The 25,466-nt window shown below is 34.8% G+C and overlaps 1 protein-coding gene across 2 annotated transcripts in view; it reads left to right on the top strand.

Moving 5' to 3' along the window:
- Positions 1-16,296, top strand: part of LOC145693410 (uncharacterized) — a 185,817-nt gene extending 169,521 nt beyond the window's left edge. For both annotated transcript variants that reach the window (XM_081769380.1, XM_081769381.1), the window contains exons 4-5: positions 955-1,115; positions 15,831-16,296. In XM_081769380.1, coding sequence (XP_081625506.1) covers positions 955-1,115; positions 15,831-16,275 — 606 coding nt within the window. In that variant the 3' untranslated portion in view covers positions 16,276-16,296. The remainder of the gene's footprint in view (positions 1-954; positions 1,116-15,830) is intronic.
- The last annotated feature ends 9,170 nt before the right edge of the window (positions 16,297-25,466 follow it).

The raw sequence follows: 25,466 nt of genomic DNA, 5'->3' as shown, positions 1-25,466 counted from the left end.
GTGCAGCTACTCTTAAATGTCAATTCACAGTAATAACTGAAATGTTTGTAGAGTTACTACGATTAAATTCTGATTGGAGTTCCGCTGCAGTAAGTTTCAGATTTCTTCTGCTAAACAATACAATAATATGATCTTTCGTACCTGACGTAATACAAGACCTTCCAGTTTGACTTTTGTCCTCGTTCTTTCGTCTTCGCTGAAAACGCTTGATGGAGTCACCAAAAGTAGATGGAGTCTATTTCAGTTTGAAAGGTATTTGATGAATAGAAAAGCCGACATTATGACGCGCAATGACTTCAACCTGTGCCTCTTCACTTAAGATCTTACCTCTGTCCGTGATTTCTAACAATAACGGCAACAAACCCTCAGAAGAGGCAAAAAAAAAAAAAAAAAATCCACACAAACATTGTTCAAAACGTCACTGTACTCTATCTTATAATATTGTTCACTAACAATATAAACTTCTGACATTATTTGTGTCTGATAAAACCTGTATACTAAGGAATTATATTCCAGGGGTAACTATGAAAAGGAATTAACTGCTAACGTTTAACTGTACTTCGATCAGGCAAAGTTATTGCATGATCCTGATCACGCTATTTTTAATTAAAATAATCGCCGACATTAATAATAATAATAATAATAATAATAATAATAATAATAATAATAATAATAAAGTTAAATGTAAACAGTAATAGACTAAATATTTGAAACGTATAGCTGTATCTTAAATGTTGATATGTACAGTAGTTGTTGAATACTAAGTCTATTTGTGTGACACAAACTGTAATAAGATATACTTCATACTGAGAAGGTAGGTAGATGGTATTTGAAATTTCAGCTGAGTATATGTAAAATATTTAATCTTGACACTAAAGTAAAGTTTACTAACTAAGAAGTTACCATTACGTTCAATTGTCTGAAATTTATAGGATTATATTTCCTTTCTTTCAGGTATATTTTAATAACTACCTGGCTCACTTTTTGTGTCTCAACATGCGAGGAGAGAGTTGGGCGTCGGTTGGAGATATCTCACTGCTCATAGAATTTCAAATCAAGAAGCGGAGAGAACGATTCAATGTTGTTTTGAAGCAGGCTAGCGTTGAAAATATAAGGTAATACACGATTTGCGAATTATATTTTGTCCAAATATCTAAATCTGTAGTACTATCAGTGCCGTGCCATGGAAAATCAGCGCCCGGGGCGAGAGAATACGACGGCGAATCCATACATATATTCCAAGTAATTTTTCCTCTTTCTCCTTTCTTCTCCCGAATTTCGTGCCCTCTTGCTTAAGCGCCCAGGGCCGTCGCCCTGCTCCCCTCCCCCCACGGCACGGTAGTGTGTATTATGATTTATATTTTGTGATATGGAGAATGATATTAAATTTTTATAGGATGAAAGATCAATATCTCAATATGTGTTAGTCGTCTTATGTTAGGATCTTATAACATGAATAATTTAATGGTCTTACTAACCCTATGAATAGCTGCTACTTTGACACAAGTAGTGTTTGTGCTTTTGTAGGGGTTTGTGTGTCATTGTTGGGAGAAGTATAACACCAGTAGATACAATTTTCTACTTCACAGTGTATACAATATATAAATAAATAATCTATCTATCTGGGGGAAAACTATCAAGTGCATTAGAATAACAACGAATTATATACTTTTTAAGCCCAGAAAAATTTGCTTTTCTAGATCTCAAAAATTACGCATGAGAATTTACCCTTAAGCATGTCATTTTGTTTAGATTGAATTGGTTTATCTTTTTATAAAATCATCTCTTCAGAGAAAAATAAATAAAATTTAAGAGATATTAATTATAATTTTGGACTATGTCAGACCAAGAATACTGTGCAATATCATCTTGTATCATAATGAAAATCTTGAGTAATGTATACCTCAGTACAAGGCACACCCACGGAGGAGTCCACCGGGTCCGGATCCCTCTCCAAAAAGAAAAACTTCGTAATTTGGTATACATTGGTATACTTTCTTAATAAAAATATACTTGTGTAGCAAAAAAATGACGGATGTAGCCAGAGGTAAAAGTGGATCTGAAAGGGTAAGGGAACGCATGACGTCACGCCGTCCATCGTGCCTATCTTTGCACATTGTAAAGTTTTGGAAAGTGGGGAGACGCTACAGATATTTTCTGGATGTCGAGGATCGACGTTCCCCCTCACTTTTACCCCCTGGATGTAGCCTATTTTATCTTTCACTTCATTTCTACCCTTCCTTTTCTTACAAAACCAATCTATTTCTATTATGTTTTCTGAAAGTATATGTGACAGTACTTAACTATTACTTATCGTCTTTTCGGGTACAGAATAGTACCAGTTCAATACTACATAAGCCCCCCAAACCCTGGATCCCACCCAACAAAAAATTCTGGGTGCGCACCTGCTTCAGTAACAGTTTCATCTTATTCGTGGTTTTATCGTAATCGTAACGTGGTTGCCGTATATCAGTTTTTAAGTTTTACCAAAAAAAAAAGTAGTTTTCCTTCTTTCGATTTTCTCCAAAATTATGTATGAGGATTTACACTCATCTTTAGGAGTTCCATTCAGCTAAATGAAGTCTACAGCTTTGTATATGCCTCATCTTTGGATACTTTTCTTCGTCAAATGTTAATATTATCCTAGAATTCAGGTTAATAAATCAAATGTGTGAAATAATAATTGTGAACTAAAAAATAATGTAGCATATTTATGTAGGTTTCAAGTTGGTAAGATGGAGGCACACTCACATCCTTCTCTTCCGTATTTTCCACTTTACGTACCTTATTGGAACTTCAACTTTGTATTTTTTTTTTTATTAAGAAAAATACATATTAATGAAAATAAGAATTTTGTTGAATTATTCATGATAAAAAATTTTAAGTATAAGAACCCTCTATAATTACTAATCAACATTAGTATAAAAGTAAACGAACAATACGACAAAAAATATTGATTATTATTCCTTAGAGCTTTTGCAATATTAATTGTAAGGTGATATCCATTATATGTTGCGCATAATGAGTTTGTTAAAATTTAATTGATATTCAGTGAATAAATCATCACATGTAGGTGAGACCTTGGCATCTTCAATGGAAAGTAATTGTTTATTTCTGCCGTAGAGCACGTACATCAACGTTGAAGTGAAGAATATGTAATACCGACGTAATGCCTAACTGTTCATCATACGAAGATCTGGTTCAAGGACGGAAGAGAATAGTGTCATAGCCAGAGGAATTAGATAGCTCAAGGCCCAACCCAAGCCTAAAATATTTTTATTTCTTTTCCTTTCGGGGGGGGGGGGAGGTTGGGATATGAGAGGCAGCTGCCGTACACAAAACTTCTGGCTATATTACTGGACAAGATTAATTTTGTAGCAAGCGTAAGTTAAGAATAGCATATTGAAACTGTTTAATTTGTTTTCATTACTCATATGTTCTTTCTCGAGTTACTTTGATGATGGGAATTCTTACATACAATTATCCTTAAGAACAAAGAAAATGAAACGGTTCGAAGCGAGGTCGAAGATGAAAAAATGGCCTTGAACTGTAATAGTTTATAGATCTTTAGGAGTTTCTTCTGTGTTCTATATACTAATTTAATATTTAATGAATTCAACTTACACTTTCTAGTATATAAACATTATACACGTATCAGTACACTTTCAGATTGAAATCTCGTGGAACGTACTTCTAACAATAAATTTACTCTGAGTTATTGAAAGGCAATCATTACATAGTTTTAGCAAAAGAAAAAGTATTAATTTGGATTCAGGAAGTTTGACAAATAGGGAAGAATTCATGCAATGACTTGAAAGACTACAAATCTGAAGGCAAGAAGGCTGTGATGCCCTAGTGTTGTGTGTATAGCTGTTGATATCTATTTTGATGAAGAAACATTTTATCCATTCCAGTGTTACTAGTAGAACAAAATAATTTTGTCTTGTAAATTTCATATTTTCGTAACGCTTTCGTTCCATACATGCAAAGAGTGAGAAAAATTACTTTTTTTTTTTTTTTTTTTGCACAGACTAGTGACAATCAAATTTGTCATATACGATACATTGGAACTCTACCAATAAAAAAATGAGAAACGATGTTTTGGTAGTGATCTGTCCCCCTTGCCTCCCCACTACGTATGCCTTGATGTGAGGTCAGGGTTGGCAAGGTAATTTACTTGTTACGTATTTTACGTAAATTACGCGTAATTTACTAGTAATTTACGTCATGTAGAAAACCAGTTTTTTACGCAGACGTAGAAAACTATATTTCTTTCATTAAAACTAAGATCATTTTGAATAGTCGGTTATATTGTAAGCTTAGTTTTCTTATTTAAGCATTAAAACATTATTATCTTCTAAACATTATATTTAAACGTAATGATTTCATGCCAAATCATAGTAATGAAAGATAATTTTGGATAGCCCCTCGCCGGCCCATTACTACTTTTCACCTATTAGCGCACACCCAAGCACAATCATCCAACATATAAGCACATACATTAAAAATATGTGTTGGTTCGGATATGTTTGAAAGTATCAAGTAACCTTTTGATTATAACAATTTATTGTTATACCTTTGCAGCTTTTAATATAAAACTCAAAAATTTCAGTATACTTTAAAACTTCTATTAGAAAAGAAAAAGAGATTGACTGGTAGGCTCATTTCACCTTCATATTACACAATAACACACACACATAACTGATACGAAAAATAATAAACTAATTTGTTTTTCTTCCACGTCTCAACGATACTATACATACCACTTCACTTAGCACTGGGACATATTGAATTTTCGATGTAAAAGTTATTAGATTCTCATTTTAAACACACACAACTGAAAAAATATAAAAGCACCCAGCGGAACATTATACTAAATTTTTCGGAATTAACTCATTTATTTTGCTCTTTTCTTCCAAGACCAACAACACTAAATATATTACTTCCCTTAGCACTTGACTATCATTTGAACATTAATGTAGACATTTTTCATGCTCATAATAAATAGACAAAACTGAAGAAAATACTCAACAGAATATTGAACTACTTGTTTCTTCGTTTTGTGTGTGTGTGTGTGTGTGTGTGTGTGTGTGTGTGTGTGTGTGTGTGTGTGTGTGTGTGTGTGTGTGTGTGTGTGTGTGTGTGTGTGTGTGTGTGTGTGTGTGTGTGTGTGTGTGTGTGTGTGTGTGTGTGTGTGTGTGTGTGTGTGTGTGTGTGTGTGTGTGTGTGTGTGTGTGTGGAAAGAAACAATTTGTCTTTCTTCCTAGGTCGAATATTGAATGTATTTCACTTGATTTCAATAAAACTGCGTATATCATTTCATTTAAAACTTAGCCATTATTTTAATTCAAAAAAAAAAAAAAAAAAGTTACATGCTATTTCCGTTATAGTTTAGTACAATTCGAACACAATACTCTTAATCATACTAATATTCATAACTTGAGTGGTCTTGTAATTTGAGGGTGTAGTATATTTGAAGTAGTTTCTTCGAACGTTCGAAGCTGAGCCGGTTTCTTGTGACGTTATGGAAAAGGGACCAATTTGAGAAAAGTCTTTCAATTTGCGCTGAAGATGCTAGGATGTTCAGTAACTTCATAGCAAATTCGGACAACTCCTTATGTTGCCGAGTAGCGAAATACCAGAATATGCGTGGTGTAGTAATTCCCTTCTTCATAAGTTCTTCAAAATTTCCACATTTTCCCCGATATTGCTGGTAGCTAGTTATTCCTGAAGGGCCGAGGTTTTCCAACAGAAACTCCTCTACTTGTTCGTGGTGCTTTTCTCTGACATTGTAGAAAGTCGTCACAAATGAAGACCACGAAGGCTTACCATTGTTGCTATATTGCACAATAGTTTCTTCCATGGCTTCTCTGGCATAAAACTTTTCTCGATTACAGAGGGTTTAAAACATGAAACATGATGAAAATGGGTTTTGAACAGTCACGCATGCAAACCGTATTATACAATGCTACTTTACAAAGCCAATACAAAATTCGCAGCTTATGCTTACGGATTAAGTTTTGCAAAATCCAGCTAGATTCCATACAATTTTAGGAAGAATTTTTTTAAAGCTCAGCGTGTAGAACGTTTTCTTTTAATTTGTAGACCTGTTTCTAATTTTTTACGTACTTTACGTATTTTACGTAAATTACGCGTATTTTACACGTCACGTAGAAAACCTTTTTCTACGCGTAATTACCCAACCCTGTGTGAGGTGGAAAATTTTCCGCGGAAAGTTTTTCACTATATTTTTCCGGAAAATTTTCCGCTCTAAAACAAAATATCAGCAATCAAGTAACAATTCCTCAGCATTCATAAAATTGGTTGAATTCATGTAAAGAAATGTTAAAAAGTGAAAGATCGTTTAAAGAATCTGGAAATTTTCAAGGCTCAGACAATTTTCAGTACTATGTAAGAATAGAGATGCAAAAAAGCCGGCTTTTTTGAATCGATGGTTTTTTTCACATAAAAAGCCGGCTTTTTTGGAAAAAAAACGAGAATTTTGGAAATTTTGGCTTTTTTCATTTTCATGATTTTTCTATCCAAATAGCTTTCTTATAGTATATTCTATAGTTAGATAAGATTTCCACGACCTGAATGCCATATTTAGCTCTGTAATTCACCATCAAGATGGATGGAGTACATATTTTACGAATTAAAGCTAACATGAAGAATGTAGTATTTGAGGGCAATTTTACAGGTTATTTAACTTTATTTTAACTTTTGAGTTATCGACATTTTTTTCCTTCTCTAGATCATTTTAGTTTGTCATCCGTGTTTCATTTCTAAGAGCTTAGTACTCCAGCTTCTAGCACGAAAGTTAAACTTACGTTTTTCTATATATCCGTCAAAGCATACGTTTTTCAATATATCCGTCAAACCGTATTTCCACATTTCTGTTATACTGTAGTTGTGCAATGATTTAGCAATAATTTTCCAGATACAACCTTGAATACCAATTTATACAAATAATCAATAGCGGATTTAGAAAAGTACTTTGTGAGGGGTTTCTCTGATTGTTTCGTTTTCTAAAAAGTCCTAATTTTATTTGGGAGCAGCTTGAAGTTTATGAGTACAGGCATAACTAATATTTCGTTTCGTTTATATGTTTAGCAATAATCTTCCGGATACAACTTTGAAGATCATTTTATACTGAGAATCAGTGGCGAATTTAAAAAAGTGTTTTGGGAGGGGTTTTCTTACTACTAATGTTTAGTTTTTCTAAACATTCGTAATTTTTATTTAACGGGAGCTTAAAGTTTATGAGTAAAGGCATAACTAATAGATATTTCGTTCGTTTTAGACATTCCACAACTTTGGAGAACAGGCTTCAGTCCGAAAGACCGATACTCTAACCTTCGCAAAACCGTCACTGCTGGTAATTAGTAATAATAACGATTTAAAAACAATAAGAAAGGAAGTCGGCCAACTCCTACACTCCTAGTCGGCCAGTACACGCACTATTTCTACATTCTCAGATGGAATGAAGGAAGGCTTTGTCAGAATGGTCGAATGCTGGGTTGAATCCCGGACTTCCCGATAGAAGCGCAAAAGCCAACCACTCAGTCACGTTTGTTGTGCAGTTGTATTTAGCTTAACTTAAATATATTCCGTAGTTTTTTTTTTTTTTTTTGTTCCGTAATGATATGTTGAATCCCTCTTGTTAAAAATTCAGAAAACTTGAGGCCTGGGTAAACTGTGATGGTGGTCAAGGGCGCCCATATTGTGGTTTCCAAGGAGGGGCAAGTATAAGCGACGTTTCAAAAATAGTTTCAAATTTTGCTGTAACTAATGTAAAAATCCTATTGGATTTTCAATATTCTGAAGTACATTTTCCTCTAGGGGGGCAAGCGCCCCCTTAACCCCCGTGATGGGCGCCCTTGATGGTGGTTATAAAAAAACTTGACTGTAGAATTTCAAGAATATACAGAACCATGTGCAGCCTTTAATTGTATCATACAAATCTAAGTATTTCTCTTATGTTTTATTTTAATTTTATTTTGTTTCAAAAAGAGGGTATGGAATATTTTGAAGTAAGAATACTACATACAATTTTGCTAGTTATTTGTGTATTTTTTGAAAGAAGTTTTTACTCTTCGGGTTGGCTCGTTTACACCAGCTGTTTTTTTTTAAATAACTGGTTTAAACTAAAAAAATTAAAAGAACAAAAATGCGAATCGTGTGAACTTCATGGTGACGTTTCACATGTCAAACCATCTGCATTAGTCTTATTTCCTTTTCACCTTTTAATCAAGGTGTCCCATGTTCAATTCTCGGTCGAACCACAACCCTTCTTTCATGTGTAAACCAAGTACTCTTTCGGATGTCACTTTAAGCGAAAGTCTTCTCCTTGATAACCTCGGTATTACGTAAGGATGTTAAGCCTTAACATACAAAACGAAACCAAATTATATATTTCTGCATGCCTGTTGTTTTATAAAGAAGCGAAGGTTGTTTAAATATATTGATTAAAATTGGTAAAATTTATCGATTGCCTACTTAGCTTCCAACATTAGCTTGGATTGGACTTTCAATGATACCTACATACTAAATTTGTAATTTAATACCTCAGTTTTAGAAAAATAAACACACTGCTGAACAAGACTGCACTTATTTAATATAAAAACACATTTACACGTGACGTTTCGATCTTCTATCCAAGATCCTCATCAGACGTACACTCACGTCTGATGAGGATCTTGGATAGAAGATCGAAACGTCACGTGTAAACGTGTTTTTATATTAAATAAGTGCAGTCTTGTTCAGCAGTGTGTTTATTTTTCTGATTTTATTCGCAAGACGTTGACTATGATTGTGTGTCACTCAGTTTTAGCGTACTGATTATAATACGTTGACCTTTAAATTTTACATGCTAATTAAATTTTACAGGATTTTCCCGTTATTGTTTTACATTTAAAAGAATGCCGGGATTTTCCCGATGGCTAGGGCGGGAGTTTCTCAATTTAAGAAATTTACTGACCGGACTTCTTTAAGCTTATGGGACCTCTTCCAGCATAACCCCGTTGTTGAATAATAACACCAAGGCGAAACAAACTTATTTCTGTGAATATGTAATATAAATACATAAAGCAAAATATCTAAATCAAAAAACCTGGTTTAAACCCCAAAAAAGCCTGGTTTAAACTGCCCCCCCAAAACGGGTTTTTGGCATTTTCAGAAACAACCATGGTTCTTGCCAACTCTGCTTACTTTTGTATATAGGAGGTTAAAATGTGTTTATTATATACATTGGTTAATCCTTTGGAATTCATAATGTAAAAATGTTGAAGTAAAATTGTTTAAAATATCTTTTCGAAATTCGTGGTGTACTTTCGAGGTTTTATATTATTATCGGCATCAACCACTAGTTAAATGACTTTCTGTGTTATAGAGAAGCGAAACAAAGTCTGCTTTATCGATTTAAAGCAGAATTTTGAAAAAAGCCCAAAATTTCCCAAGCAAAAAAGCAAAGCAGAAAAAACCGAGTTTTTTTTTTTTTTCCAAAAAAGCCGTTTTTCTTCCGAGCCCTTGCATCTCTATGTAAGAACAAGTTAACAGTGAGTGAGTGAGAGAGAGAGTGAGAGAGAGAGTGAGAGAGAGAGAGAGAGAGAGAGAGAGAGAGAGAGAGAGAGAGAGAGAGAGAGAGAGCGCCTGTACATTTTTACTTCCCAACTTGAAAGATTAGAAAATTTTCTGGTTTCCGAAAGCTAATTGGAAAACGATAATTTGTTGCTGTCTAATTTTCTTCTACAGGAATTGAATTTTATAGCTGAATGTGCAGTTAAATATAATGGGAAAATTTTCCACCAAGCATCACTATACATTATATCCAAAATTATCTGGATTATGAAAAGTTTTTTCACTTGTTTCTACATCGTGATGAAAATTTTCCGATTCATGAACATTCCTTTCACTTGTTTCTACAGAGCAATAAAACTTTCCGATTCACAAAAAGTTGTTTTACTTTTTGCTTCAAAATGATGAAAATTTTCCGACTCATAAAAAGTTCTTCAATTTTTCCATATAAGACAAACAATTTTTCATGAATTGAAATATTTTCTAACCTGTTCCTACATAGTACTGAAAATTGTCTGAGCCATAAAAATTTTCAGATTCTTTAAACGATCTTTCACTTTTTAACATTTCTATACGTGATTTCAATCAATTTGATGAATACTGAGGAACTGTTACTTGATCACTGATATTTTTTTTTTCAGAACGGAAAATTTTCCGGAAAATATAGAAGAAAATTTTCCAACTCACACCACGGCTAAACAACGATGTAGGAATAAGTGGAATATGTTTTTATGAATCGGAAAATTTTCCGTTTCAAAATTTTCCGGAAAATTTTCATCACTGTACAGGACAGACAATTTTTCGATTCATGAAAAAATGTTTCATTTGTTCCTACATAGTACTGAAAATTGTCTGAGCCATGAAAATTTTCAGATTCTTTAAACGATCTTTCACTTTTTAACATTTCTATACATGAATTCAATCAATTTTATGAATACTGAAAAATTATTACTTGATCACTGATATTTAAGAACGGAAAATTTTTCGGAAAAATATAGAAGAAAATTTTCCACCTCACATCACGGCTAAACAACGATGTAGGAATAAGTGGAGTATGTTTTTATGAATTGGAAAATTTTCATCACTGCCTATGTGTATTGTACATATACATTTAATACATCTATACAATACAACAATATCATCCAACACCTAAAACACGGTCACATGTTCATGAAACCCAAGTGAAAAGATTGGTATCTCTAAATTATGAATAATCATCTTTTGTAATGGTTGGTTTCATAGTATCGCATACGACACATGATAAAACAAAATGTCTCTATTTTCCCCCACACAATAGAAGAGCAAAATAATCAACTGCGTATTTATTCCCAAGGCTTTATAACAAGATAATCAACATGGAATACAAAAAATAACGCGTTTAAGAAAGAGAAGTAGAATACTTAACGTAATCGTGTCATTTTTCGGTTTCTGCGATATTTTCATCCACGGGCGTCTCTGCCATGTTAAAATTGGGAAGGGGGGACGGAGACGATTAGAATGCTAGTATACCCCAACTCAAGTTCCGTCAAAATTATGAGTAAACTTGAATATACTTTACTAATGGCATCCGCTGTATCTACCTTTAGCAACACAATTCATTATAATTTTCTTCCATCACTGATGGACTACTTGCCGAAAAAAAAGAAAAAGCTTATATATATAATATGGTTCTTAAGTAATTTCTTTGTCTTGACATTCCTACAGGTGATTTCCTGCTCACAAGTTAGTGTTCTTAAACACATTTGCGGCAGTGTAGTTTTATAGTCTTCATATATTTCGATTTTTTAGCTAAAAAGTCTTAACTCCCTGAAATTTTGTCTTATGATGACACTTGATTTGATTGCGAATTTCGATTTTTTTAAAAAAAATTTTCATTCTTCTGTATTATTAATAAACTCAAAAGATATATTTATCTTTTTGTTCTTCATTTCCTGTATGTTTTTGAATTTGTCCTATGAACCATCCTCGTTTACTTAGTTATCCGTTTTAATGTCTAAAATGTACAGTTTATTCTCGCTGTCATCCGGCTCCTCAATGTATTCTTTCCATCCTCCTCAAACTCAATTCGCTCATTATATAATCATTTCTATCTTTAGTTTCTATATTGCCATAGTAGTTGTCCCTTGCTGCCCTTCTACAGTATTCGCATGAAATTTACTCTCATATACAATATTCAAATTTCTCTATCTTTTTAAATATCTTGTCACCTTCGCTGCTACTGTATGTCCCCTATCTTTGTATATTTCCCTTCTTAATTCGAAGATAAACTTTATATACATCCTTTCCTTCCCTTCTCCAGTCTCCCTTCGTCATGGAAACCAATTATTGCTGGTTAAGCAATGAAAAAATTGTGTGCCTGCAGCCGAGACTACTTTGACTAACCAAGAAGCGTAATTAAAAAAAAAAAAATCTTTAAAAGTGACACACGCCAGGCGGACATTCTAATCACATTACCCAATGTTTAAGAACAGACATAACTTTCATTTGTTCTGCCCATGTTTTTAATTCTTCCATTTAGATCTAAATACTTTCAGCATTGATCCATTTTCCTCGTGCTCAAAATATTTGGTGGGGACGCGTCCCCCTGCCCCCACCCCGCCAGAGACGCCCGTGTTTTCTTCCCTCCAAAAACACTCTCTAGGACCAACGGAAAGCGTTCAATTCTCAAGCTTCTATCAAATGCAGGTCCTACTCTGGCGACAAGGAAGAGACGCAAAATACGCGTGTGTGCCATGTTGTCGCTCTATCAGGACAAATAATGCTGATTTTGTGTGTCGTATGGACACTCGGCGTCCGAAGAGGTTAAATCTTAAGTTCAAACTTGTTGCAGAATAAAAATCGCAATTAATATTGGCAACGAAGTACATACTTTTCAGCGCCACAAATGATCTTTCCTCGATTTTCTCGAGAACTGTGAATGGGAATTTAACCTCAAACATGTAATTTTGCCCAGTTTGAGGTTACCTATCGACTGTTGTCTTAGGTTAATAGAAATTAAAGTTTAAAAATTAATGATAATTTTGACCTTTATCTCATGAATCATATTATATGCTGTCGTCTTTCTAATGTCATAATGAAGAACTTCATGATGTCGTCTTTACGACCTTAATAAATAACGGGATTCTCGTACAGCATCAACTTTTGGATTTACAAATCAATTCGTTTCTCTTGATTTTCTCGAAAACTAATTGATATTTTGTTCCGAGTAACAAGATCTATCAATTGTTATATTTCTTATGTTTGAATATTTCCCCCGTTAAACACTATTAATATTGTAGACAGTGGCGGCATTGGATGTTGAAAGTGGGGAGGGGGGCAAGACACGAATATTTGTATATCAATGTTAGTTTTCTGGTTGTTTCTAACACTTTGACCAAAGGTTGTATAACTAGTAGGATACTGTCTTTTCCAGTTAAAATACCGTATATCGTATTTCATATTTTATTAAGTAAATTAACAAGAGCGACTCAAGTAGATACTAGCCCTTTGTATTCTTCAACAACGAAGGTGTAAGAAGAGATTTGATTCCTTGCTCATGAACATCTTAAAATTCTATCTGGAAAATTGTGTGATAGATTATTTAATAACAAATTGCAAAATAAATAAATAGAAAGTATAATATTAATAATAGTAATGAATAATGAGGCCTGTTTTGCAAAATTATATTTAAACAAGGGACTAATGAACAACTTACATCTTTAATTGCACACATGCTATTAAATGTATGTTATTACTCTTAGAAAGACAGTAAATGCTACAAGCATATGCTACGACATTCAAAGAAATATTTTTGCAGCTTCCCGAAACATGTTCGTTGCCATTAAGTGCAGTTTTCACTTTCTTGAAATACATCAAAACTTAACAAAACTTGGAAACACTCCAGTTTTACAAAATAATCCTGAAACTTAGAATTATGTCGAATTCACTAAATTTAATTGTATATACACTCGTACACCCCTAAACACACCACTTCACTCGTATATTACTCTACAAAACAATGGAAAAGGTAGAAGTTGTTTCTTATTACTTTCTTTTTAATCATTTGCCGTGAGATACCTGGGTTCGATTTACGGTGGGAGCTCATGTGGTTTGGAGGTCCCGTTTCATATAGCTTGACTGCTGAAAGGGACGTTAAACTCAAAATCAACTCTCTTTTTAGTCAATATTCCATACTATTAGAAAGAAGAAAATACATTTTACGAACTATCGGGTTTTTGTGTAATTAAAGAATAACTTGTGAAAAACTTTTTTTTTTTTTTTTTTTTTTTTTTTGCGAAATGTTCTTTTAATTAGTTTCAAAGAGCCTGATTAACATATCGAACGTTTGTAAGAAGAAATGAAAGTACGCTGGAATTGTTGCACTCCAATAGGTTAATTTTTGGACCGTTTTCTGTGGCAATTGAAACGCAATTCCTGCAGCTTGAACTCCACCGGAAGACAACCAATACGAACTCACGCAACGGCAAATATTATATGATTTTTTTTCCTATGAACCAGTAATACATACAAAAATTTTACATTTCCAAATGAAACTATATTCATTAGTGAGTCACTTCAAAAAAGTGGAGAGGGGGGCAACTGCCCCCTTTGCCCCCCTAATCGCCGCCCATGATTGTAGAGTTGGATGACAAGATATTTTGATAGAGATTTTTCAGTTAATAAACACATTTTGATATAAATTCCTTGTGCATTGTGAAAATGATTCTTCTTTAATAAATCAACTTTAACTTAAGTAACCCAAAGAATTAACATAAGTAAACCAAGGAATTAACATTTTAACTAAATAAAATTTAAGCACACAAGAACATGTATTATTTTCTGACAGCTACCCCTCTACAAAAATGCCAAGATTCGTGAAACTTTGTTCAATTGTTTGGTATGTGTAACCTGTGAAATTTAGTCGAATTGTGTCATGGCGACTAAAACAGTAAGCAATTATTGTATTTTATCTGCTAGAACATGACTTTTACTAAAATGTATTGTGTTTACAGTCGGTTCATTCACTTGACTTGCAGCAGTGGCTTTAGAATTTTAATTTTGGTAGGCTCGCTTCCTCGCATATGGATACATATACACATTTGATTGATTAATGACAGTAAGAAATGACTTTTACAATAGTGGTTGATGCTATTTGCTAATTAATTATCTATCATTAATAAAAATAGTGGAAAATATATTTACTCTTTATTGTATCTTTTAGCGTTTATATATTTTTCAAAATTTTGGGGTAGGCCCAAGCCTACCTCGCCTACCTGCTAAAGCCGCCACTGTTGATTTGCTATTAGTATTTATCATTTATTAAAGACATTGCAGACCGCTCCAAATCCCCGATAGTCGCTCTATCTTTCTCAGTATATGAAATTTTGCTGAGGACCGAACTCCAATCCACAATTTCCTTGCAATAAACAGCTTCTAAGCAACGGTGATGACTTCCACGAACCTTGAGACTTGTAGAGGGGAAGCGGTAAGGCCAATAGGAACTACTCTGTGCACTGCTTTATTTGCAAATTACTGAGATTCTGCACTTTTTCCAGCCGACTCATATCTCTAATTATAATTAACAAATTATACAAACTTCGGTTATTGCAATCATTGTAATATGTTTTAAATAAATATATATCTACCATTTCGTTTTAACAGATGATGTGTCCATTTTTCTTTCAATGAAATTACACAAACTTCACGTTCTCCGGCTAGTACTATTCATGAAACTCTTTCTGCCACTTTTAAACATATCCTATAGCTCTATACAACTGTAAGAGTTGCAATTTCTAGCTTAAAGTTATACTTGATTAAAAAGCACTTCTACAGTCTTCAGATCACTTTTAAAATTGTTGACAAAATTATCAGAAGTATAAATTTGACATTACTATCTATTAGTATTTCTACTAACTGGTGGTGACGGAACATCTCATTTATCAAGCTAATTAGAGAAAAAATGTCAAAATTATAGAGGACATAGTATTCTAGTACTTGAAAAGGATTTTGGTATAATTTCTCAATTTCTCAATAATCAGCGCTTAGAAAACATCAGGTTTTAATTTTCATAATACTTTTGAGTGTTAGACAAGTGTACATTTTTCAAATCTTGACACTGCTCTTCGCTGTTTATTTTGAAAACTGAAAGAACAAGGAATTTACTATATCCTCTTCTTTATTAACGTTACTGTAGTATAATATTTTTGTGCAGATAATATTTTAGGTTTTGGTTCAATTACATATTTAATAAATCTATCGTTTTCTTTTGTTTACAGCAACATCAATGTGCAAGTAACTGGATTTAGGTGTATGTGTTGGTTGTTGAGTTGGTGTGCGACACAATTTGTTAAGTACAATGAAAAAGACATCGTGCATTGGATTGAACATTTTCTCCCTACAGTGTTCAAAAAGACATTGAGTGACGGTGCTGTACAGTCTCCAATTTCAAACAACAACAACAACAACAACAACAACGATGACACGATTTCAATGGCTTCAGCCAGACGTTCTTCCACCGAAGAAAACAACTTCTCATCGTCACCATCTCTTGTGGACGAAATGGCCAGGTCAAATGAATTCATGTATTTAGCTGAGACTGTTTCGTCAGATTTCATGACTAGCATGGATATTACAATTAGTGTTGACATTTTTATTCTCTGCTTCCTTGTGATTATTATAGCATATAATCTGTCCTTGTCTGTACATCATCATGGTCGATAGTAAACTTGTTATTTGTAACAACTGTCTATTATTTTTCAGTAAACTAATCCAATTGTGAAGTATCTTTCTAAAATTTAATAATCAAGGTCTTTACATCCAATAATAATAATAATAATAATAATAATAATAATAATAATAATAATAATAATAATAATAATAATAATAACTGCATTTAAAGGCGGCACACAAAAATTAAAACTAAATCGTTAAAATAAAAGTCAATGACTATTTTAGTAGGGATATACATTGAATAGTGCGGTCTGTAAGTGCAATAATTTGTATGGATCGTGCATTTCCGGTTACCAGCACGAAATTTGATCAGAGCGTTTAACGTGACATGTAAATGAGAAAAAAAGCCGGGATACAGCTTCTCAATATGTTTTGTGTGACTCTGGACGCCATCTTGAAAAATGGCCTACTTTTCACAAGTTCCCCAAATTTTGTCCGATTTACACCGTCTTTGGGCTCAAATTCACAGGCAAAACAACTATAGAAGACTGTGAACTGCTAGACAATAACGACTTTAATTTCTTGAGCGGGGCTAGTGAAAGGGCACACGTATTCTGGGGGGCAGTTATTTTGTGTACATCAAAAATAAGACTATTGTGTTACTTGACCTATATATCAAGTCAACATCTCTGGGAAGGGGACTCACGACAGGCCCGTATCCACGGGGGTCATGGGGGCCACCCCATAAATTTCTACTGCCGCCCCTTCAGTTTTCACGGTAGGCTTGCAAGAGCAACTAGTAATATAGCAATGTGGATATACCAGCAGAGGCAGCACTCGGCTCAATTCCAATACTGGGTTACAGTTATGGAGCTAGGAGCACTGTTGTTACTGTTTGTGAAAAGTATGCGTGATGGTAATTTCATGCTTTATGTAGAAGTAATCCAGTCCATGTGTCCTTGGTACTTAGCTTTGTACCACGTACACTACGGGTGATGGTTACCAGTCTTTCTTCATACTGTGAAGCAACTTGCAGTTCGTCATCCTGACATATTTAAGAAATTCTCTAAGGGACATTTCACCAGTAGGAAATCTTACCGGCACTTTTCACGTATGTCAAACGACCACCTTCACGAACAGAACAACAAACTGATAAAAGAAAGTGGTTCTGTTTGTCCCGAACTTGCTCGTTTACTGGCTGAGTATGAAGACAGCTACTCTGCTGAGTTGCACGTATCGAGATCACACCACGAGGACACGAATGCATTCCAAAGCAAGTACAGGACACATGTGAAGAATCTGATTGGTGTATTTCGTGATACTGGTAATCGTTTTGAAGAAGAGCATCTGTCTACAGTTGGGTTCACCAGACGTACAGCGCCAGAAGATTAATGCCAGTCTGTCTGCATCGCAGCTACCACAGGAGCCAAAATGTATGAGGACTTCGTTTATAACCGTCTAATGACAAGCAAGCAGTCCATACACGATGCTATAAAGAAAGTTAATATGCAGCTTTTCAACTATAGCTTGTTGAAAGTTCGTGGCAAAGATAAGATGAAACTTGCTAATGCACACAAAGATTCTAACCTGTTCTGCAAGATGTTCATAGCATGTCAGGAAAGGGAGAGCGATATCAGAGAATTCTTTTCTCATGACAACACAATTTAACCTCCATCAATATCTGAATTTGGAGATCTCAGACTTCCTACCTCTAAATCAGATATTTTGAAACGTTTTGAAAATTTTGATGTGTATACAAGTACTATCATCCCCCATTCCTCTTGTCTTGTCGTCGATGGATCGATGCTGGTACACTAACTGCAACCAGGAGCAACGAAAACATTTGCAGAATATGCCACATTCGAGACACTAAACGTGGTCTTTGACCGCTACATTGAAAAGAGCTTGAGAACACAGACGCGTCAGAAGCGTGGGCAGGGCGACCACTTTGTTGTCAAGTCAACGGGACCGTTTCCAAACAATTTCCAGAAGTTCCTTGCAAACGATAACAACAAGGAAAAGTTATTTCATTACCTCGCCGAAATAATAACTGTAGCTGATATTTCAGAAAGAGAAATATTCTGCACAAGAGGAAATGAAGTCTTATCCTCTTCCTTAGACTTAGATATTACTGATATTTCTCCCTCATCCCACATAGAAGCTGACGGAAGAACCTTCTGCACGTCCGTCATGCCGCAGAGAAGGGACACAAAAGTACAGTTGACTCTGATGTTGACTCTCTTTGCGTTTCTGCATCTGTCACCCACTCTGGAGAAACTATGGATTGATTTTGGTTCTGCAAAAATGCGACGTTTCATTCCTATACACACCATGTGCACGAATTTACCTTCTGGAACGATAGATTTGCTGTCTGTTGTCGTTTTTTCCACAGTTTTACGGGCTGTGACACAGTGTCAGCCTTCCTTGGCGTTGGCAAGACAAGTGCATGGAATACGTGGATGGCGTTTAGAGAAGTGGATACAGATTTCCGGGAACTGTCAGTCGTTCATTCTCACGATGTTGTAAGCTACCAATCTCGCATGCTAATCCAGCGATTTGTGACGCTCATGTACAACATATCAAGTAATTACTTGCGAGGAACTCAACAAAACCAGACGTATTCTATTCAGCAAGAAAAATCGCACAATAGACAGAATATCTCCAACCGAAGACGCATTGAATCTCCATACAAGAGCAACTCTTCAGTGTAAGATCTGGCGACAGTGCCTCGTAAAAGATGTGCATGACGTTGAACCCCTGAACTGGGGTTGGAAGGAAACAGATGACGGACTCGGTTACCAACCTGTGTGGACTACGTTGAGGAGTATGTCTGATAACAGTCGACAACTAGTGACATGCCGTTGCAAATTTGCGCTGTACTTGGGAAATGTACTTGTATTAAGAATGACCTCGTCTGTACGTTGCTTTGCGAACGTGAAGAACAATGCTCATAGTGATATCACTATGAACACAGCAACTGAACTTTTTTTAAAATGTGAAATGAATATGAGTTATGTAGATATGTAACATTGTAGCAAACATATAAAAGTTGTAGAATTATAAACTGTATTAGTTTGTACTTGATATATAACACCTCTACAATAAAAACTCACCGTGAGGTCGGGTGACCGGGGAGGCCATTCATGCAGTTAACCCTTATGGGACCTTGCCTTTTTAGGTAAATTTTAGAGTTTCAGTCAAGCAGCTATTGCAACGAGACTATTTATCGTAGGATCATGATTCATACCTAGGTTTTTTTTGTAATGAAGCTATGTTTTCAACTGTACTAGTCAAATTTCCTTATTTTGTACCTAAGGCGTAAAATTCTCGCCCAGAGTGGGAAAAACGGAAATCACAAAAAAATTGGCACCAATATCTCCCCTCGAACATGCAAGTGGTACATGACACGAACATGCAAGTGGTACCAAAAAAACATTGCTTTATAGTGAATGGAATGAGGTATGAAGAATTGTGCCCCCAAAATTAGTGTAGATGCTCTTGCCGATTTACCAACTTCCCTCAATAATACATTGTCAGTCAATTGTTTTTTAATGAGCTTCAGCATAAAGACTATTCTTCGCAAGAACATGAATCGTACCTTGTTGTCTTTGGAGTGAATTAACCTTTCGAGTGGTACCACTCGCATGTGGATACCATGTGCCTATGGACGGAAAATTACCTCCAAAGGGAAATTTTGTCAGAAAAAAATCACTCTTTTAAAAGTTTGGGTCCCTCTCTCCCATGTGTTAACGCTTGGATCTCAAAATCGCCTAAAACATACTACATGGTGTATGTAATATCTGTGGAAAATATCAATCTCATATCTTGAAAACTAAGGACGGTAAAGAAAATTCCCCCACGTGGAAAGCATAACCCTTACTATTTTAAGGGAAAAACAAAAACTCCCTGACACGTCCCTATCTATCCGAGGATCATAATTCGCAAACGATTTCGTGTCAAATTAGGATAGCTTTCAAATGGTACCACTCACATGTCCCTATCGTGTCCCTGAGGGGGGGAAATCCCGAAAAAGGGAATTTTTCCTGAAAAAATCTCATTTTTTCAATTTGAACGGGATTGTCTCGCTTCTGATACGCAATAGGGAAATTATAATAGTACAGTTGGAAACAGTGTTTCATTACGAGCACAACGACGTACGAATCATGATCCTAGAATAAATAGGAATGTGTCAAAAATTTGCCAAAAAGCTCTAAAATTTATCCAATTTTTTATTCTTCAATGTTCGTGACGTCACCACCCGTAGGCATCGCACGCGTGACTGGAAAATGCCCATGAAACGCATTCTTTGATGCTTCCACGCTTGAATAAATGCAAAAAGCCCGGCGTGAAAAAGCTTAACTAGAAACATATAAGGCAAATTTTAAAGGTCAACGCTGTGGTACACATCTGATCCATCGGTCCCCAAAGGGTTAAATGATTAAAATCGGAAAGTTTTTGCTATTAACTGTTTCTTATTCTGTTTGGCAGCAGACTGGAGAAGAAGAAAAGTGTTTTCTAAAGCTTTTAGGTAAATATTTAGATTAAGTTGCTAGAAGTTAGCCATTTTCCAATATGGCGTCCAGTGTCGACCATAATGATCCTACGAACTGTCTCCCGGTAATTTTCCAACCTTGATTGGACATGTAACAAAATGGCGAACTTTCATGCTGGTAACCGGAAATGCAGGATACTTACGCTAACATACCACACTAGAATGGAAGATGGCATAAATAAAGTACAAGATGGCATGAAAGGAAGTTGGAATACAAGCATAAATAAAGTTAATATTTGTCATGTGTGTAAAGAACAATCAAAGCAAATATTGAAAACACATGTTCACACATCGATCAACTGTATAATATATATATATTTTTTCAAAAAAAAAAAAAAAAATAATTTTCTGCTGCAAGTACACAAGCATTTACATGGTTTAGTTTACAAGGCTCTATACACACTTTAACCATGTTATATATCTTTTCTTGAGCATTTTAAGAACAAAGCTATCAAAACTATTGTTAGAATGTAAATTAGGAAATAAGCACAATAGAGGAAAAGCACAACTAGAAAGATTCAGTTTCTACTATTGAAGCATATTACTTCTACCTCAAATAAAAAAAAAAAAAAAACTAATATCAAACAAAGAAGCATATCAAAATTTACATTTGTACTTTTAAAAATATTTCATGGTGTCTGCAGTGACATGAAATATATAATATAATACGTACTCACCGCAAAAACACTTCGGACCTCATGTAAAAACTGCCATACTAAGAGATATATCATTTTGTAATCTTGTATCTAATGTTTTCTGTTTCGAAAAGAGATTGTGGCTGTATAAACGTACTGGTAATAGTGAATTACTGCCAATAAGCGAGTTCATTTAATTTCGTGTTGTTAGTTGACACAGGAATGGTGATTATCTGGTATAATGTGTGTTACAAAGCAATATGTTTTCGTGGGGTGCACTTTGTGTTTGATATTTTACTACTGTATTTGTGTTGGGCATTTGTGATATGCCAAGAAAATAATGTAGTAGTGCAGAAAAGCCAGTAATGTTGCATGGTAAAATGAAAAAGTCACCATAAAGACGATATGCAAACGGACATGCTGTGCAAAATCAACCATAGTGAAGGTTCTGTAGCCGCCAAAGGACTACTCTGATTGTGGTCTCAAAGAGCAAATTCTGTAGTGGTAGGCCAAGGAAAACACCGAAATCTACAGACATTCTCCAAATGAGAGAAAGAAAGAAGAATCCTCGACTGACAATGACAGAACCTAAAGAAATGCACTCGACTCTGTTGGAAAACGGTAGTGTTCGTACTATTGAGTACCGTTTGCAGAAAGATCTAGATTTGCCGTGTCATACTGCTGCTAAGAAGCTTCTACTCACCGATCGCATGAACAAACAACGTCTTACTTAAAGCACACTGGATACCAGCACAGTGGAGAAAAGTCGTGTTTTCCAACGAAAGCACGTTCTAGCTGTTCCGAATGGGAGGTGTTGAGGTTAGGCGTCCATCTTCAGCTTTGTACCACCCAAGATATACGGTTCCTACAGTTAGGCACTCCTAGTCTGTAATGATGTGAGGATATTTTTTCACATGAAAAAGCTACATGAGATTTATATTTCTTGCCACAAATTGTGAAGAGGAAAACAGACCGATATATCAACGATCTTCAAGACCTTTTAAGGATATGCTCAACATTCACAAATGTGACGTTTTCATGCATGATAACGCTCCTTGACACAAGGCTAAAAAAGTAGCGAGTTTTCTTGAGTAACAAAATATTAAGGTGTTATAATGACCTGGTAATAGCCAAGATCTAAATCCATTCGAAAATTGTTGGCATCATATGAAGATATCCTTGGAACAGAAGTTTCAGGACCCACACTCTCCAGTCAGAATTAAAAGAAATGTGGTGTTTTGACATGAACTCAAATTATTTCCAAAGTCTTAATGATTGCGTAACCAAGCGCACTCAAATGGTTCTCAAAAGTCAAGGCAACATAGCTCTGTACTAATCTATGCATATTCTGTTGTATATGGTACGTTAATAATAACTCTTCACATGAATTTTCTGTATTTATTGTACTTTTGTCATGAGGTCCGAAGTGTTTTTGCGGCGGGTATATATATATATATATATATATATATATATATATATATATATATATATATATATATATATATATATATATATATATATATATATATATATATATATACATGTGATTAAAACACCTGATGCAGTAGCGCACGTAGAATTTCCTTAAGGGGTATTGTGTGTTCAAATTCCCATGTTCGTGTCTTTCTAGTTGTTTGTTTATATATATGTTAATATGAACATGTTTATTTTTGCGTAATATCTTGCTCAAGAGGGATTTAAACCTGGACCTGCGTAAGCCACTGAATTGGTATGTGCTACTTTAAAAAAGAATAAAATAATGCATGACTAGTCCAAGTACTCACGGATTGCACCACGCACTTTTGTCATCTCCCAGGCAAGAACTGGATTCCATGATTAAAGAAGTCTGAAGTCTGTGATACAGAGAAGTCCTCAAGCGCATGTCACACCGTCCGGTCATCAAAGAAGTTTTTCCCTAAGAAGTAATTCAGATGCAGGAAGATGTGGTAGTCTTTTGTCTTTTTTTTTTTTTTTTAAAGTTTAACGCCCCAAAGTTATGCAACAAAGCTTAAGCAGACGATGATGATGATAATGAGCAAAACGGAAATGGAAGAACCTCGAGAAAACCCACATAGATGTTTGTCTTCCACAAATCCCACTTAACGAGAGCTGGGAATATGGTAGTCGTTGGGAAAGACATTGGAAGAATCAGCTGGATGAGGAAGTATTTCATACTGTAACTCATTGATATCTGCATATGGTCGTCTATTAAACGGCATAAAGTTGTGCCACATAAGATACTATTTCTGTTGACTATTAATGAGTACTCGCGGACAAGTTTATAATTCATTCCATGAAGTTCAATGGGTGTCATGATCCACAATGATGGTTTCGTCTCATCGGTGAAATATAATGAATTACCCCATCATAGCCCATCATACCACCACCAATACATTATGCCAGTGGAGGGGTGATTTTAAAACTATTCTGGACATTGATCACAATTCAACCACTATCATGATCGTTTATGATTATTACAACGAATACAATTTTCGTTAGTGGAAATCCGATGGAAGAAATCGTCTCGGTTATCTGTACACTTATATCTTCAGACGGCAATACTTGTTAGCTAGTATCAACACTTGTAACACCCATATCGTCCCATTTTTTTTAAGCTTAATGATTGTGTTGAGCCACCGAACGATGATGGTATATTAAATGCCTAGGTGGTCTGCAATTGCACGAATACCTTTCCGAGGACCTGCTTCTACGGTGTTCCTGATAACTTCATCACAGTATTGGTTAGTGGCCGCGGGGCTGCTTTCAATGTTATGTCTGCATCATGAAATTTCACAAAACAATTAGTATGGTGCGATGATTCAATACACCTAATCCAAATGTACTGTTGATGTTTTTCGCAGCTATATTTTAAGAATAGCCTTGTTCGAAATCACAAAGGAAATCACTCACAATTGTTATTCTCCATAGTATACTTTCACAAAATCTATTCAGCAACATAGTGTGATCATAGTGAGACTTGACAGGTACCCCAACCTGTTTTATGAACGTGTACAAAGTTTGTAACTTCGTACTCTTAACCTCGGTCCATCTATTGATTGTGTTACAGAATGTGGTTTCCAATTATCCATAAAACCAATACAGTCGCGGCCACCGTTAAGCGACCCTTACCCATACCCTTCGTAAGAAACAGCTCCTTCCACAAGCATGACCACAAGTGACTACAAAAGTGTTTTCTGCACGTGCTGAGGGACAAGGTTGTCACATTTTTTTCTTGAAAATGTCTGGACACCATATGTTCTTTCTTCTAGAGAGAGCCATTGAGAAAACCGTAGTATAAACGTATTGACTCGTGAATTGTGTAATAAAAAGTGATCTAAGAAAAATGTTATGATCGAGTGCCAACAAAATTCAAATAGGGCGAAAATACCAAAACTGAATACGAATTATTTATGAGTTTTTAAAAAGATATAGGCCTATACACTATTATATTTAAAAAAAATAAAAAAAAGATTATATCAAAGTGACTTTCTCATCAATATCTTACTCAAACTATTATAGATAGAAACATGGATTTGTACAGAATATTAATTTGTCAAAAGGCAAGGGCTAATAAAACAATTTTAAAAATATATGTCCTATAGGAGACAAAGAGAGTTCATTTTTTTTAAAACAAAAATAGAATATATCATAAATTCTTGAGGTTAAGATGGAACTAAGGGATAAATTCTTCATTAAAATTAACAGAAAACACGTCTCAATGATTGCGAAAACTTCGCTCCTATAGGAGAAAAGAGGGGGTTTGTATTAATAATCAAATTACCGATTTTTGTTTAGAAAATGCCGAATGTGAGGATTAGCTTAAGAAGGCGTAAAATTCAGCACATACACTTCTCATTAAAAAAAAAAAAAAAAAAAAAAAAAAAAAAAAAAAAAAAAAAAAAAAAGATCGCGACCTTCGGATTTTCTTTCTTTTTTCTTTTTTTTTTAAAAAAAAATTCTGTTCCTGAGAAGGGGAAATGGGGTCAATTTCTACAATATTATAATTTTAGTTTTACTAAAGAAATATCCTCAGGTAATTAGAAACAAAGATTAGT

This window comes from Thermobia domestica, chromosome 8 (assembly GCF_964235325.1).
Source record: "Thermobia domestica chromosome 8, izTheDome1.hap1.1, whole genome shotgun sequence".
NCBI classification, from domain to species: domain Eukaryota; kingdom Metazoa; phylum Arthropoda; class Insecta; order Zygentoma; family Lepismatidae; genus Thermobia; species Thermobia domestica.
Note: the sequence above shows the minus strand (reverse complement) of the source record. Positions and strands in the feature narration are given on the sequence as shown.